The sequence below is a fragment of the Carassius carassius genome, chromosome 36 (genome assembly GCF_963082965.1).
Source record: "Carassius carassius chromosome 36, fCarCar2.1, whole genome shotgun sequence".
NCBI classification, from domain to species: Eukaryota; Metazoa; Chordata; class Actinopteri; order Cypriniformes; family Cyprinidae; genus Carassius; species Carassius carassius.
The window spans coordinates 4,811,794-4,828,753 of NC_081790.1; the positions used below are offsets into that span (position 1 = coordinate 4,811,794).

General features: G+C 41.3%; 1 protein-coding gene across 1 annotated transcript in view; it reads right to left on the reverse strand.

Annotated features, from left to right (window-relative positions):
• The window catches only part of LOC132116972 (epidermal growth factor-like protein 7), a 32,597-nt gene that overhangs the window by 15,620 nt on the left and 17 nt on the right, over window positions 1-16,960 (reverse strand). The window contains exons 1-6 of the mRNA XM_059525912.1: window positions 16,679-16,960; window positions 3,075-3,227; window positions 1,787-1,912; window positions 1,592-1,704; window positions 1,390-1,485; window positions 594-785 (exon numbers count right to left, since the gene is read on the reverse strand). The exon at window positions 16,679-16,960 is cut by the window's right edge and continues 17 nt beyond it. Of these exons, the coding sequence (XP_059381895.1) occupies window positions 594-785; window positions 1,390-1,485; window positions 1,592-1,704; window positions 1,787-1,912; window positions 3,075-3,154 (607 nt within the window). The 5' untranslated portion in view covers window positions 3,155-3,227; window positions 16,679-16,960. The remainder of the gene's footprint in view (window positions 1-593; window positions 786-1,389; window positions 1,486-1,591; window positions 1,705-1,786; window positions 1,913-3,074; window positions 3,228-16,678) is intronic.

The following is a 16,960-nucleotide window of genomic DNA, read 5'->3' on the forward strand; positions in this document are numbered from 1 at the left end:
TTTAAATAACTTAAATATTAAATATATTTAAATAAAACATTTATGAATATATATTTAAATATAGAGTTAAATATAAATTCAAATAATAATAAAAAATAAAATGTTAATTTTGACAAACTTGTTCTATAGACTTATGCTTTAATGCTTTAAATTAAATTTTTTTTTTAAATGTATTTAAATAAAATGTATATTTAAATATACAGTTAAATATAAAATAAAAAACTATAAATCTAATTAAATTAATTAATTACCAAAAAATAAAATCTTATAATTGGATAAGCTTGTTTAATAGTCTCATGCTTTACTGTTTTAATAAATAAAATTAAATATTTCAAAATAAAAAATAATAATAAAATTAAGAATAAATCTCATTAAAAATGAATTTCCTTTGCAAAATTAAATATTATATTATTCTAAAAATTGTTATATATATATATATATATATATATCAACATTTTTGTAAAGAAAGTCATGTCTGGAAATTCTGTTTGGAGATGAATCGTTCTTGTATCTATTACTCTGAGTTTAAGTGGATGATGGGTCTCTGCTCTATCAGTATGTCTGCGGCTGATGATAATGTATACATGTCTTACCAGCATGGCTTCTGGATGAGCGCTCGTCTGCTTTTGGAGGCCCTGTGGGCGGCGGGGAGGGAGCAGGAATTCTTGAACACGTTATTTCATCTTCAGCCTGACTGAATCCGTCCTGACACACACACCGATAACTCCCCACTGTATTCACACACTTCTGTGAGCAGCGATGACCTTCCTTACACTCATCCACATCTGACAGAGAACAACGGCTTTTGAAATATGTTTTTGAAATATGTGATAATAAAATCTTCAGTATGTTTTCCCCCAAAGCCTACTCATAATTAGTGGTCGGTCGATATATCGCCATGTCCGATATATCGCCATGGCCGATATATCGGCCGATATTTTGCATTTTTCTGCAAAATAGTCTCAAATTCAAGGGGAAGTCATGGCCTAGTGGTAAGAGAGTTTGACTCCTAACCCTAGGGTTGTGGGTTCGAATCTCGGGCCAGCAATACCACGACTTAGGTGCCCTTGAGCAAGGCATCGAACCCCCAACTGCTCCCCGGGTGCCACAGCAAAAATGCCTGCCCACTGCTCCGGGTGTGTGTTCACAGTGTGTGTGTGTGTGTGTACGTTCACTGCTCTGTGTGCACTTTGGATGGGTTAAATGCAGAGCACGAATTCTGAGTATGGGTCATCATACTTGGCTGAATGTCATGTAACTTCACTTCAAATTGTGTTTGTATTTATTTGTAAATGTATATTTGTTAGTTTTGTCCATGGACATCAATTCTATGTGTATGCAACTCAGTTTATAAAGCGTGTGCCATAAGCATAACTGTAAATGAAGTACCTGTTTGACAGTATCGTCCCGTCCATCCTTTTAGACATGCACAGTGATTAGGCCTTACACAAGAGCCTCCGTTTGCACAAGACTGCGCACACACCGCTAGAGAGAGAGAGAGTAAACACACACACAACACACACACATGCAGTTACAATTCCAAGAGAAAACATATTTAGGGCTCATGTTATAAAGTATGATGTCCGTTTACCTTGGTTACAGTTGTGTGAATGCATGCGTCGCCATCCCGGACAGCATTCTGGGTAAAAGTGTGCATTAGGAGCTGCTCTGCTCACCTGCCTGTAAGAAACCCTGTAGATTGTCCTGTAAAACACACACAGTCCAGTGAAACGCTGATACATTGTGAAGTATCATATGTATTTTGATGTGTTTTGTGTGTTCTTACTTGTATGTGCTACACATGCGGTGGTTTTGGCACATGGTGATGTAGGGTTTGTGTACAGGCTGAAGAAACGACTCTGTGCTGTGAGACACACGACGACTCCAAGCATCTCCAACACACACTCTCCTCCTGAAACACACACACAGTTATACACAAACACACTTCTGACACACAAACACTGCTTACAATACCCTACTGTTGGTAAGATTTTGATGTTTTTGAAAGAAGCCATGTAAGTTTACAAATGCTGCATTTATTTGATCAAAAATACAGTAAAACCTGTACAATTATGAAATATTATAACTGTTTTCTGTTTAAATATATTTTAAAATGTAATTTATTCCTGTGATTTTCAGCATCATAACTCCAGTCTTCAGTGTCATGATCCTTCAGAAATCATTCTAATATGCTGATTTGCTGCTTGAGAAACATTTCTATTAATGTTGAAAAGAGATGTGCTGCTTAATATTTTTGTGGAAACCATGATATACTTTTTTCAGGCTTTTTTAAGAATAGAAAGCACTTATTTGAAAGAGAAACATTTATTAACATTATAAATACATTTACTGTCACTTTTAATGCATCCTTACTGAAAAGTAAAAAAACTAAAAACCTGACCCCAAACAGTAGGATGTATATACATTTGAAGTCAAAAGTTTAAATTCACCATGCAGAATCTTCAAAATGTTAATTATTATTATTATTATGTTACTGGACTGAATACTGGCCACAAGAGAAAATAATAATTTAAGTAAAAAAAAAGACCCCGTTCAAAAGTTTTCATCACCTTGATTCTTAACACTGTGTTGTTATCTGTTGTTATCTGCATGATCCACAGCTGTGTTTTTTGTTTTGTGATAATTGTTCATGTGTCCCCTTGTTTGACCTGAACATCTAAAATGCCTGCTGTTCTTCAGAAAAATCCTTCAGCTCCCACAAATTCTCTGGTTTTCTAGCACAAATTCTAGGTTTTCCATATTTTCTCACTGAGGACAGCTGAGGGACTCATATGCAACCATTGGAGAAGATTCAAATGCTCTCTGACGCTCCAGAAGGAAAAACCAAGCATTAAGAGCCTGGGGGTGAAAACTTTTGAACAGACTGAAGATGTGTACACGTTGTTTTTGCATCAAAAGCTTTGCAGTCCATCAGCTGTAACTGGGCATGACAATCTGATGTAATTATCTGCTATTATATGCGTTGACCCTTAACCTTATATTGACCCCTGACCCTTAAGAGCATGAGAATTGACATTTCCTAACACTACAGACGCTACAGTGTGTGCATTTACCCGTGGTGACCGTGAATCTGAGGCGTACAGGTCACATGCAGGAGAAACATAGAGGAGGAGAGCAACACCACTGTGTACATCTCTCTCTCTCTCTGTCTGTCGTTCGCTCAGGTGAGTGTGTCCACCTCAGGTACAACCAACTCTATCAGCTACCTGAGATAGATAGATAGATAGATAGATAGATAGATAGATAGATAGATAGATGGATAGATATACATTTATAACACTTTCAAAGTAATATATGTAATATATATATATAATATAATACATAACATTTAAAATAATATATAATACTAACAATATAAACAAATACATGTTATTACTATAAATGAGCACAGTATTATCCTCAGATCTGAGATCTGAGCATTTAGCTAGTATTTAGGAAATGTTATTTATGCAGTAACAGCTGGATCCCATCATACATACGACACACAACTGTTCTTCAGTTCTTCAGACATTGAGAATTAAAAAATGCATTTATAACCATTCCGCAAAAGCGACCATTTATGACCCGTTTCATGTTTAAACGAGAGAGAGTTAATGCACTTTTAAAGGCAGAGAATCAGAGATACTCAATCATCATTAGAAGTGGATTTGTTACAATTCACAGTGTATTGAGTTGAACATGCTTCTGAGAAATCTGTGTAGATATAAATACACACATGCATGTTTACATTTAAAACGGTACAAATGTTTTAAAAATAAAATCAGTCCGATCATAACTCATGTCATTTTTATTTAGGTGTAATAAAGACAGATATTTCTGTGTTTCCGTGAAGATTTCAGGTTATATAGGTATTATTAAATATTATTTTCATAAAAACTTATTAAAAGCAAGGCTTTGATTACTGAAACAGCGTTGTCCTGCCACACACATGCATACACTCTATTTCTTCACAAAGCCAGCTATATTAAAAGCCATTTCTCTTTGTGAGTTGATCTGAACGTGAGCATGTACACACACGTGTGTTCTCTCATCTCAAACAGCTTACAGTAATCATCAGGTTATTGCTGCTTTAACGAGTTCAGGTTTAGAGCGCAGTGTAAAACAGATCTCTGTGTTCCCCGGAGAGCTTTTGACAACAACCCTAAAGCTGCAGCTATTATACCACACCTGTGTGTGTGTGTGTGTGTTTGAGTAAGAAGCACTTTCAATGAGCTCTCGTCTCATATTTTCTGGAGATTAATGACCCATCTTACTCCTGTTCTTTGTTTAATGATTTTGTCCTGCATGTGGGATGGTAAATCTGCACTTCGTTTTTGGATTTACCTCAGGGACAGAAAGAGTTAGCGAGCAAAACTTAGTGAGGTTATTTTTAGATTTTAGAAAACTTTCCAAATGTGACTGATAAGACCGTTATAGGTTTATAGACAGCTCTGTAAGACATCACTGCTCTCAATGAAGGTTGTTTTAAACGAGGCAGTAAAATTGAAAGATACTACATTTTGAATGCTAAGACTCAGAAAAGATTCATTCAATACCAAAACATACCCTTGTTAAAAAAGAAGTGCACTTAATAGTATTAAATGTGTACTTGTAGTGTACTTTGAATCTTACATTTAAAACTACACTTGAAGATAATATAACATATTGAAATGAATCATCACTTTAGTGTACTTAGGGGCCGTTCACATATCGCGCCTATAAACGCGTGGAAAACGCTAGGCGCGTCGCTTTCTCCTTCTTTCCAAAGCATTCGGGCAGAAGCGCTCCTGAGGTGTCTGCCGTTGCTAAGCAACAATGACGCTTTTTTCCATGAAGAAGCGGAAATTTAATCAAAGGATAAATGGATTTGCAGCTCTAAAAATCGCTTGCAGTAGCTCTGCTACTAAATTTTTTTTAAAATGGCAATCCATATACAACCATGATCAGCTGTTCCTTCATCTCGGCTGAGCTTTCAACGTTGTTACGGGAAAGGATGAAGCTGATTGGTTAGTTCTTGTCACATGACCCGCGGTGCGCTTGTGGCATTCTGAAAAGTTGAAATGTTTTTAACTCGATGCGTGCGCGTCGCGAGCGCGTCGCTTCCATTATGAGCGTGCATACCGCACGCCTACATTGGAAATAACGAATTTGAGCGCGCAAAAGACGCAATACGTGAACAGCCCCTTAAAGTACACCAAGTGCTTTACTTTAAAGTGTGTTTTAAAAAAACACCCATGGAAGGGTAGAAACAAAAGGAAACAAGAATAATTAGTTATGAATACACGTGTTTTTCATTCAGTACCTAAATGAATGGATACATTTTTTTATAAAAAATGATCCCTATACAAATATAGGCCTATTTGTATGTTTATGCTTATTTTAACCAATGTGTTGTTAGCTTAGCAACATGCTAACATCACAGAAATCCAGCTGAAATGAGGCGGGTTCTGCTGATGTGTGTGTGATTAGGGGTGCATTACAGTGTTTCTGTGTGTTTAATATCAGATTTGTTAAGATAACAACACTTTCCGCAGCACTGGTGAGTGTAGTAAACCTTACTACATTCGAATTACAACTGGTTGAGGCGGCCAAGTATGGACCAGATTCCGGTCAGAGAATCAGGAGAGCAGGAGTAGTCTTTAGATTGAGACATTTATTTAATCCAATATAATTTATAATCAATTTAATGCATCTGGTATGAATTTAAATGTGTTTTGTATTATATGAACACATTACAGAAACATAGCAGCAGCATAAACAAAGACAGACAGCGATCTTCACTGGCAGGTAACAGTAATAAGTGTCCCCCTAGGAAACGTGAATTGAAGTTTAGTTCCTAGTTCCTGGATACGCTTTCTGACACAGCCGCCCCAATTATCTGGCAAGATAATTAAACACTTTAAGAAAGTCTATCGGGGGTGCTCGTGTCATTATCCTCAAGATGAGGAAGAGGGATTATTCGCACAACTGGACGAGTGTAAGTTTTGTCTTTAACCTGGACTCTGACAATTCGAATTCTACCATCAGCTCCAGGTAAGGTCTCTGTTATGGTTCCTACAGGCCAGAGTACAGTGCAACAAGTACGACTTGCCCTACTGTCAGTTCCCTGCCCTCGGCCGTCCACTTTTGACGTCCCTGCATGTCTGGGAGGGATAAAGGCAGCCCAGAAATAATCAGCCAGCACTTGGCTATGTCTCCACCTTTGTTTTCCAAGCATGTTGTTAGAGTCATACCAGACCTGAGGTAGCGATGCATCTTGACGACCCATAAGTAGTAGATTTGGAGTCACAGGGTCCACATCCGCAATATCCGAGGATACGTAGCCGAGGGGCTTGGAATTTAGGATGCTTTCAACTTCTACCAGAAGGGTTTGCAGTACTGGTTCCAGCACCGACTGCTCTCTGAGGATCACACAGAGTGCTGCCTTAACTGATTTTATCTCGCGCTCCCAGGTTCCCCCAAAGTGAGAAGCATTTGGGGGGTTATGGCGAAACTGAATTTTCTGCTCTGCCAACTGTTCCTGTAGCTTTTGTGACATGGCTTCAAAGGATTCCCGTAACTCCCGATCACCTCCAATGATGTTGGTGCCATTGTCGCACAACAGCTCCATAGGCTTGCCGCGTCGGGCTATGAAACGGCACAGGGAGAGCAGAAAAGCAACACTGTCCATATGCTCCAACAGATCCAGATGCACACAACGTGTCGTTAAGCATTTGTAAATAATCCCCCAGCTTTTCTCTTGACGGCGCCCAATTTTGACTGTGAATGGGCCAAAGCAGTCGACGCCAGTAGAATAGAAAGGTGGCTTATACAGATTTAATCTGCAGGGGGGTAGATCTGCCAGACGTGGGGTTTGAGGTTTGGCGCGCCAGTACTGACAGTCTCGACAGCTGTGCTGGTGTTTACAAACTGCTTCTCGGCCTCGAAGTATCCAATACTGCTAGACTGCAGTTCTGCTAGAACCCTTTCTGAGCCAGGGTGAAGGAGTCGTTGATCTGTCTCCTTAATTAACAGCTTGGTGATAGGATGGCTAGGGTCTAATACAATTGGGTGTATGGCCTCTGGGTCAAGGTCACTAGCACGCCGTAGCCGTCCGCCCACTCTAATGAGACCAGTGGCGCTATCATATTCAGGGGCAAGTGAGCCTAAGCGACTGGTTTGTGGAACAGGATGTCCGGCCTTTAAATGTCTAACCTCAGTAGGAAAGGAGTCCATTTGAGCCTGTGCCAGAAGTAGCTTTTCAGCTTCAATATATTCAGAAGCCTCTGTAGGATGGTCAGTGTCGGTGGTAGCCGCCCCATGCAGGGATCTAACAGTGGCCTGGACGAGCTCTTGTCATGTGTGGAATTGGCTTGGATCTGGAAGAGAATGTCTAAGTAATGAAACAGCGCCAATAAAGGCAGATTTCTTTAATTCATTGCAGTCAGGCTCTCCTTCAGTTTTGGGCATTGACGGCCACTTGTCAGGTGACTTATTCAGGAAGGCTGGACCTGACTTCCACTGATGAGGGCCTGTTAATTCTGTCAGTCTAAGACATCATGTGATGTGGTCGGCTGGGTTGTGACTTGAATCCACATACCTCCATTCAGACATCTCTGTTAAAGTCTGTATCTCTGTCACACGTGTCCCTACAAACACTTTGTAGCGGCATGATTCAGATGTCAACCAGTACAACACAGTGGTAGAGTAAGGGCAGCACAGAGCCCCCAACGAGGTATTGACAGGAATTTGCGAGGTGCTACTCTAGACCTGGCGAAGACAAAGGTAAGAATAACCTGTCCTTGATCATCTGTGGTGCGTAGGTATGCCACTGAACCGTAGGCCCTTTCCGATGCATCACTAAAGACATGAAGCTCTCGGGTGGCCGATGGGTTGTCAGCAGAGGCTGAGGTGTATGCTCGAGGGAACTGCAACTTGGGAAGAATTGGGAGCTCTCCTACCCAGGTGAGCCAACTTTCTCTCAAATGCAACAGCTCTATGGGGTCATCCCAACCAAGATCGTGCTTCCAGAGGTCTTGAATAATGACTTTGGCCCTGTTCGTGAATGGGATAATGAACCCAAAAGGGTCATACTGACTTGCCAATGTTTTATATATATTCCTTATTGTAGGCTCAGCAGTCTCCACAGAACGCAAGTTGTACCCCAGAGTGTCATTGATGCAATCCCACTGCAGACCAAGAGTGAGTTCCTGAAGATCCATGCTGCTTTGTGTTAACCAGCGCTCACTGTTTGCAGACCTGGCCTCTGGAGGTAGGTGTTGGGTTACAGATGGCACATTGCATGCCCCCTGTCTAATCTCAAAGCCCCCTTCGGAAAGGATCTGGCGCAGCCCATCCACTATCTCTTTAGCCTCACTTGTCGTTGGTACACTGTGGAGGCAGTTGTCGACATGGAACGAATGTTCCACAATATCAACTAAGTCCGCCATGTCATCTTTGTGCCCTTGGACATGTTGTTGGAGGGCATGGATGGCACAACAGGGGCTGCATGTAGTGCCAAATGGAAGCACTTGCCACTCATATATCTCAGGTTCTGCTTCCCTATTCATGTCTCTCCAAAGGAAACGCAGTATTGATTTGTCCCCAGGCAGCAAGCGGACTTGGTGGAACATACCTTTGATGTCCCCACTGATAGCAACAGTGTGCTGGCGGAATCTCAGGAGGACACCTAGTAAGGATGGTCCCAAAGTTGGCCCTGGCAGCAGCTGATCATTCAAAGACTGTCCTTGATGTTGGAAGGAGCAGTTGGAGACAATTCTGTCTTTACCATTGTGTTGCACCATGTGGTGCAGAATGAACCAAGACTCTATACTTTGGTCCGCTTCCTCTGCACTTATCTCTGCCACATAACCAGCTGACTCCAACTTACGGATCTCACTGCAGTAAACTTTAGCCTTTTCTTGATTCCGTGACAGTCTACTGTGCGGCGTAAACTGGGGAGAACCTAAGTTTTGTCTGCATGGAGTAAGCTCAGAGGGGTTTTTCTCAGCAATGGGGTAGCATATCGTTGTACATGGTCCACTGTCACTCTGATAGTGGCATTTTGAAGCAAGGTGTAAGCCTCTTTGTCCTGTTTGGACCTGGTAATCATCTTAGTATTGTATGGGAGGGTGTCAACTTGCCAGAGTCTTTCCACATGATGAATCAGGTCATCACGGGTAGGAACTGTCATTATGTGGAGGCACTGCTGATTTCCCCTTGAGGGCTGCATGGGACTCATCAGGCCTTGGAGAGACCATCCAAGTTGTGTATGAACAGCAATGGGTCCCCCTACTGGGCCTTTGCATATGTGCTGAACAGGTGTCAGGAGATGCGGCATGTCAGACCCAATAAGCAGCAGTGGTTTCACTCTGTCCATAGGAAGCAGTGGCAGGTCCTGCAGGTGTGGATAGGCCTTCTGGAGAGCAGCCACTGGGTAGTTGTGTTCTGCTAGACACAGGTCCGTAGCAGTGAATGCATTGTGCATAGTAAACTTCCTCTTAGGCTTGGATACTGAAGACACCTCAAAGGATACAGATGATCCTGCAAGTTCAGTGTGACACTGGTGGATTGTCTGTAAGGGGAGCAATTCAGGGGTACCAGATAATTTAAGCTGCTGCACTACTGGCTGAAGCACTAATGTTCTCTCTGACCCGTCATCAAGAACTGCATGAGTTTCCATAGTTTGCTGACCATTGTGTAGAAGGACTTTAACCACTTTCAGCATGACCTTGGGTGAATGGTTAGGACTAGTGTTGTCAAAAGACCCGGTACTTCGGTACCAAGTCGGTACTAAAAAAAATGAAAATGTCACGGTACCAGGTTTCTGTAAGTACCGGTGGTACCGAGGACCCGTCCAAACCCGGTTCTTGACGCATACATCGCTATGATTTCCGCGAAGCAGAAAACGCGGACGGAATCTCAAAATCCAGTCATGAAAATGAAACTTACATTTTAATATGGACAGTCACGAAATTTGTCAAAGTTAGCATAAATTAATCAAATCAAATCTCCATATGGACCAGTATCTGTAAATGTTAAGCCGCAAAAGTTGGTTGAAATCTGAATCCTGCATGTTCTGCACGTCTCTGTGTGAATGAATGAATGGCAGAGATGTGTGGGTTTGTTTACTACATATAGACTGAAGCGCGTGACGCTTGCAGTAATTTCAGCATCTGCCATCTCAATGAGGACATTAATACATAAACAACATCACCAGAACTGTTCTGCGTCACTTCATAAGCATTTTACCATTGCATTTGAGTAAAACCAGTGTAAATTTAAAGGTAATCACGGCAACCCCTCAAAACAGCTTCTACATTGCGAGTAAATCACTCGCATATGTGAATAAATTTTACTCTGGGCGACTAAATTATGTCTTAGCCATTGGCTAATCAATTAGATTTTACTCGCCAGTGTGTGTGTGTGTTCGAGGCTATTATAAGATTGGCGCAGATATATTTTCACTCGCTGAACACTGACTGAGCGCTTCAAAGTTCTCTCTCCATCAAGCGATCTGTACTTTTCAATTCATCTCAATGGACGCACAGTACACCTGTATTTGCCTCTTTTACTGTTTAAGGTATTTGCCAAACTGTAAACTCTGTGTGGAGGCGCACGACTCACTGTCGCTTTGCTGACAGCGCTGTTTCTCACACATGCAAAGAGAGAGAGAGCGAGAGTCTTACCACGCTGAATCGACATGCTACATGTAAACTATATTCTTTGTCTTCTCCTGTCAAAATAATGGAGTTCATTTAGAATTACTCATATTTTTCGAACAAGCAGAAGATATGCCGGTTTCTCCGGTGGGCGGACCTAATGCGCAAATGGCAATTTCATTGGCTGGCGCTCATCTATTATACCGTCCCTGTTTTGATTTCAGCAAATCAGTTCGACCCAACGCAGACAACGTGATTAATATTCATGAACCAGCAGCTCATCAATCCATAGTGCATTGTATACTGTTAGTATGGTAGTAGAATTAGTAGAAGTATTATCTTTTAATAATAATTAATATGATCTATTACAATATATATATATATATATATTTTTATAGAGAAACCCTCAATGACCAAAAATATCTTAAGCATCACCACCAGTCTTAAGTTCAGTTAAAATGACAAATATGCATTCATTAAAAGTTCATTTTTACATAAAGGCATTGTGCTAGAAATATTACTATTATTTAGTAAAATGTATGTGATACTGCTACTACTGTTAATTAAAAATTAAATCACACAATATTTCTTCCATGTTTTAATAGCAAATCCCCTTTATTTACCAAAAAATAAAATGTTTAAATTTCATAAATTAAAAGACAAATTAAATTTGGGAGAAACTTGTTTACTGTTTTTCATAATTATATTATATTACTATATTTAATTATATTACTATATTTACACAATTGTAAATAAGTATAAAGAATGGCATTGGTTTTATTTTTAGTGATAAAAAGCTTTTTTTTAATAAGCATATTTTTGTGTTTTGCTTTGGTACCGAAATTGGTACCGAGAACCGTGGATTTTCAATGGTATCGGTACCGAATACTGAAATTTTGGTACCGTGACAACACTAGTTAGGACGATCAAGGTAAATCCTGGTAGGTGGCAAACTGACCATGAGAACAGCCCTGGAAGTATCATCAACAGAATCATGAAGAACTGTAAGATGTAACTCTTTACAAACACCACATGTTCATTTGAGGTTGCAGACCTCCACTGCATGAGTTCGGCCACACCTCCAGCAGTGCTTTCCCTCTTTAATCCAAGTGATAATTTGAGCTGTAGTTAGTTTCTTAAACTGGTCACAGGCATTGAGGTAATGATCCCTGCTATCACAATGAGGTCAATATGGCCTGGGCTTTGGCTTTGGCTTTGAGCTAGATTTCTGTGCTGCAGCATCAGGACCTTTCATGGCTCTCTCACTGGTCAACAGAACAGGTGTAAATCGTTCCTTTGGACGAGTAGATGTTCTAAGTTTACCATAGGACTTGGGTGAGTCGCTCTGAAACAAGGCTGCCGCTCAGTTGGAAATGTGTTTAGCCTGGGACTTAATCTCTAACCAAGTAGCCAGATCGGGGAGTGTATAGGTTTTGTCTGTGCCTGTCTGGAGAATACCCTTACTCAGGCAGTATTCAACAAAGCTATCACGATAGGCAGCTGGCAACTTGATCCACATGAGAGCCACACATGAGCTCGAAACCATTCTGACCTTCAAGAGTCCTCAACATGCCCACCAATGATTGTACTGATAAGGCAATGGAGTCAAAGGCATTAGCATCGCCCAGTCTAAGTGGTGGACTGTTCATGATGGCACCCAGCTCGGACTGCACAAGTTGTCTTGACTGCCCATACTTATCCTGAAGCGCCTGCAGTGCAGCTGAGTATGGATGCGAATGATACATGTAGGCTTTAGCTAGCTGCTGAGCACTGGGAAGCTTCAAATGGCTTAACAGGACGTGGTATTTGTACTGCTCACTGAGATAGCTGTGATGAATTAACAAATTGTCCAATGCCAATTTTAACAGGGCAAAGTCACTCTCATTACCATTTTCAAACACTGGTAGCTTAGGTTGTGGGATGCCATAAGCTGAGGCATATAGTAGCTCTGTACCAGGGTATGCAGACTGTGTGTGGGGGAAGTGCAGGAATGAGGGTCGCTGAGCAAAGTTAGCATTAGGTGGCATAGCTGATGCCTGCTGGTTAGTAACTCGAGGTTGCAGATGATGTGGATGTGTGCTCACTGGAGGGTTCAATGATTGATGTATCACATATGGACTTGTAGACAGCTGTGGCATAGACGGCATGCTTATATTCATGGAGTGCGCAGCAGTGGACATAACTGTGGCTAATGAGGAAGGCTGAGGTACCACGTACGATGCTGACATCACTGTGCATAATGGCGCAGTTATAGGGGCAGTCTGAGATACTGTAGAGACTGGTGATGAAAGTGGAGTGGTTTAGGTAAAGAAACAGTCACGGTTTCAGTGGTAGGTAATGTCAGCGCCTGTGGCCTGAGTGACAGCTGTGATGTGTCGTCCAGCATGATCTGATCACCTGAGGAAGGCGAGCGCCAACCTCCCGCTCTCTCTCGTGAGGCCAATAAGGAAGTGACTAAAACTGCAATTCATCGACTGGCCGCTTGAGGCTGGCTGCAAAAGGGAGTCAATCCCATAGACTCCCCATGTTAAAATGCCCAACTTTACAGCAGGAAAAAACATGTTTACAGCCTGGTTCGAAAAATGATTTTGGTCTAAATAGCTAATTTTGCCCTTCATGACAACTGTGAGGGGGGTGAATTTTTTTATAACTCATCCGTTTAAATTATATTAAGACTTAAAGTTCTGCATAATTAAGGGCGTAGCCACTTGAGTGACAGGTGGATTGCCGCTGCTGACACTGCCGTCGTGCTAGGTGGGTGTGACTACAGCAACTAGCTCCCGCCTTTTTGCCCATTTTTGATTGTCCGGGAGAGTCGCACGGTGACGCGCTGCCAAGATGGCGACGGCCCGCTCTACACACTTTAGGCTTCAAAAACACACTTCAGGAGTCTACGGGTGACGTCACGGACACTACGTCCATGTTTTTATACAGTCTATGGAGGAAGGGTGTACAGATGATGTCACGGCTGGTGACTGAGTAAAGAGCTGCTGAGACAACGAGGGAGACTGTGGACTCATGGCTGGACTACTCAGATTAGGTTGAGGTGGGGGCAAAGGGCTGGCTGGTGAGCCTGGAGGCACAGGAGTGGCTGAACCAGAGTCTTCAATGAGCATGGTAGATACAAGCTTTGCTACCTCAAGTTCAGTCTCTGCTTGTTGCAGCTTGTGCTGTCTCTCTAGATGCTTGGACAAAGCCTCCTTAGCTGCGAGAGCCTCTTCCTGAATGCGCTGAGCTTCCTTTGCTTGTGTCAGCAGCCGCTGATATTCCATGTCAGTGAGTGAGTCCTCCTGTACCTGCTGCTGGAGAATGTCAAACTGTCTCTGCTTAATCTTCTCCTCCAAAACAGCAGTCTGGACATTAGAGAGTTCTGGTGGAAGATAAACGCAAGTGGAGGTAATGGAACGCCTGCTGGTCCTAGAATAAGAGCTGGTAATGCTGTGGGACGTTTTCCTCGAGCTGCTTCTACGTTGACTGGGACAGGGGGTAGAAACTTTAGGAGGATGGTCCTCTGCGGGCCGGTAGCGAACTTCATAATCATCCAGGTGAGGCGGAAGATTTGTCCTACGGCGAGGTCTTTCCATTGTCTCTGCGTCACTTACTGTTGGGTCCATACTGGTTTGATGTTGCTCTCAATCCGGCTCGAAGGACCACACTAATGTAGTAAACCTTACTACATTCGAATTACAACTGGTTGAGGCAGCCAAGTATGGACCAGATTCCGGTCAGAGAATCAGAAGAGCAGGAGAAGTCTTTAGATTGAGACATTTATTTAATCCAATATATGCATCTGCATATGCATCTGGTATGAATTTAGATGTGTTTTGTATTATATGAACACATTACAGAAACATAGCAGCAGCATAAACAAAGACAGACAGCGATCTTCACTGGCAGGTAACATTAATAAGTGTCCCCCTAGGGAACGTGAATTGAACTTTAGTTCCTAGTTCCTGAATAGGCTTTCTGACAGTGAGGCTTGACATCTCAGCCTAAGGATTGTGGGTCAGATAATGTTTTCACTTGTCTGTTTTGAGCTGGCCGGGCCTCCGCAGAGCGTCTGACACCACTATAAGGCAGTAAAGTGGTTTAGGACTTCTGGATGACTTTCATACAGATCTCCTGCCAAAGGTTTCTACAGGTCCGTCGCTACAGGCTGTTTCAGTTACTGATGCTGTATATGGCTGCGTCTCCCACAATTCATCTGATCACCGTCATATGTAAAGACTTAGCACGTGTTGTATCTAAATGCTGCCAGACCTCTGACTCACACTCGGAAAAGCAGTGTGTGTAACACATTGTGCATCTCGTAACTGTGCTGGGATGCGGCCGGCAACACCAATAGATTTACACTAAACGAGTCTTTCAAGCAAGATGAGGGAGGATAATTAGCTATTAAAGGAAAAGTTAACCCAAAAATGAAAATTTGCTGAAAATGAACTCATCCTCAGGGTATCAAAGATGCAGGTGAGTTTGTTTCTTCATCGAATTTAGAGAAATTCAGCATTGCAACACTTGCTCACCTGTGGATCATCTGCAGTGAATAGGTGCCGTCAGAATGATAGTCCAAACAGCTGATAAAAACATCACAATAATCCACAAGTAATCCACAGCACTCCAGTCCATCAGCTAACATCTTGTGAAGGGAAAAGATGTGTTTTTGTATGAAACAAATCTATCATTAAAGCATTTTAACCCTTGCTTCTGGAAAAAATTCAAGTCCATAATCATTAATAACGCTTCCAGCACTGAAAAAGTCCATTCTCTGTTGTCCTCCTCTCACATCAAAATCAACTGACATATTTGTGTATTTCTCTTATGATCCGGACGAGAAGACTTATTCACTGAAATAAGCAATATTATGGATAGAGGACTCAAGTTAAAAAAGTCTTAATAATGGATTTGTTTCTTACAAACATGCAGCTTTTTTCTTCACAAGATATTAACTGATGGACTGGAGTGGTGTGGATTATTGTGATGTTTTTATCAGCTGTTTGGACTCTCATTCTGATGGCACCCATTCACACACCCATTTTGTCTTGTTTTCCAGTACAAATATCTAAACATTCTAAAATCAAGATTCATTTACATGAGAAGCAAAGTGACATTCGTCTTGGTTTCTGAAAAAAAATTTTTTTTTTAAAGATTAAGTTAGTTTTTGCTTAAAAACAAGAACAAACGGTGTAAGTTGAAGATATTTTTCTTCTTGTAAACAAATTCACTTAAGTTTTGATATTTAATTTTCTTTCTCATGTAAATGCATATTGTTTTAGGAATTTTCAGGTATTTGTAAACATAAACAAGACAAAACAATTTTTTTGTAAGGTGTACATTTAAACAAATGCCTCAAAATGAATGAAAAACTCTGTATGTCATCACACACCGGCATTTAGATCCACATCACTGCCTATAATCACAAATAATGACACTAATTAGAAGCGGAAGCAGTTAGGGACTAATGAAAGGCCAGCGGTCAGTGTGTGCTTATATTTGGAATGAAGCACTAGCATACTGCTTAGTGTGCAGTAAATACTGCATACTATTTCTTAAAAAGTAGTATGAGAAACAAAAATGTATATATCATGCAATATGCATTTCTAATAGTTTCAAAAAGCAATTCATCACTGGAAACAGAAGATCAAGTCAAGCACATTGCATTGTGGGATACAGCAAACTGTAGTGCGCATTTTGGTTATGCAAATATTTTACTCAAACTATGCATAGTATGCATGCTACATAATTCAAATAATAAGAGAGGTATGCAATTCTGAACAGGGATTGTTTTAAGTATAGTATGCAGCTTGACCGCTTTATCAGTAAACGACCAGCAGGCGGCGCTGTTTCTCTACAGCATTATATGCGACCATTCACAGATTCTAGTGTTGATCCAGTTCAGTCGAATCTAATAAGAATTATAGTAACACAAACACACATAATGACCTGTATTAAGATGATGCATGTCCAAATAAATAATACTGAAATGCATGATGCATGAATTTACATAAACAATTTAAAATAAAATGTGTACAATGACTCACTGAATCTCTCGTATCCACGAGATTAACCGCTGGTGCGTGGATGTTACAAGGAAAAGAAAGAGACTGGTCCCACGGCGCGTCCCAAAAACAAAGTTTCCCACCAAACTCAGTGGCCAGGTCTGGAATAATCTTATAAATAGTCCAAAAGCACACTTGTGCTCAAACTAGCACTGGCAATTCCTGCGCGCGTCTCCCGTGGCTCGGCTCTCCGTGTTCAGGAGTTTTTGCACACTCAAATCAGTTCTCTCACAACTGTCAAAGCGTGCAGGGGGGTAACCACAC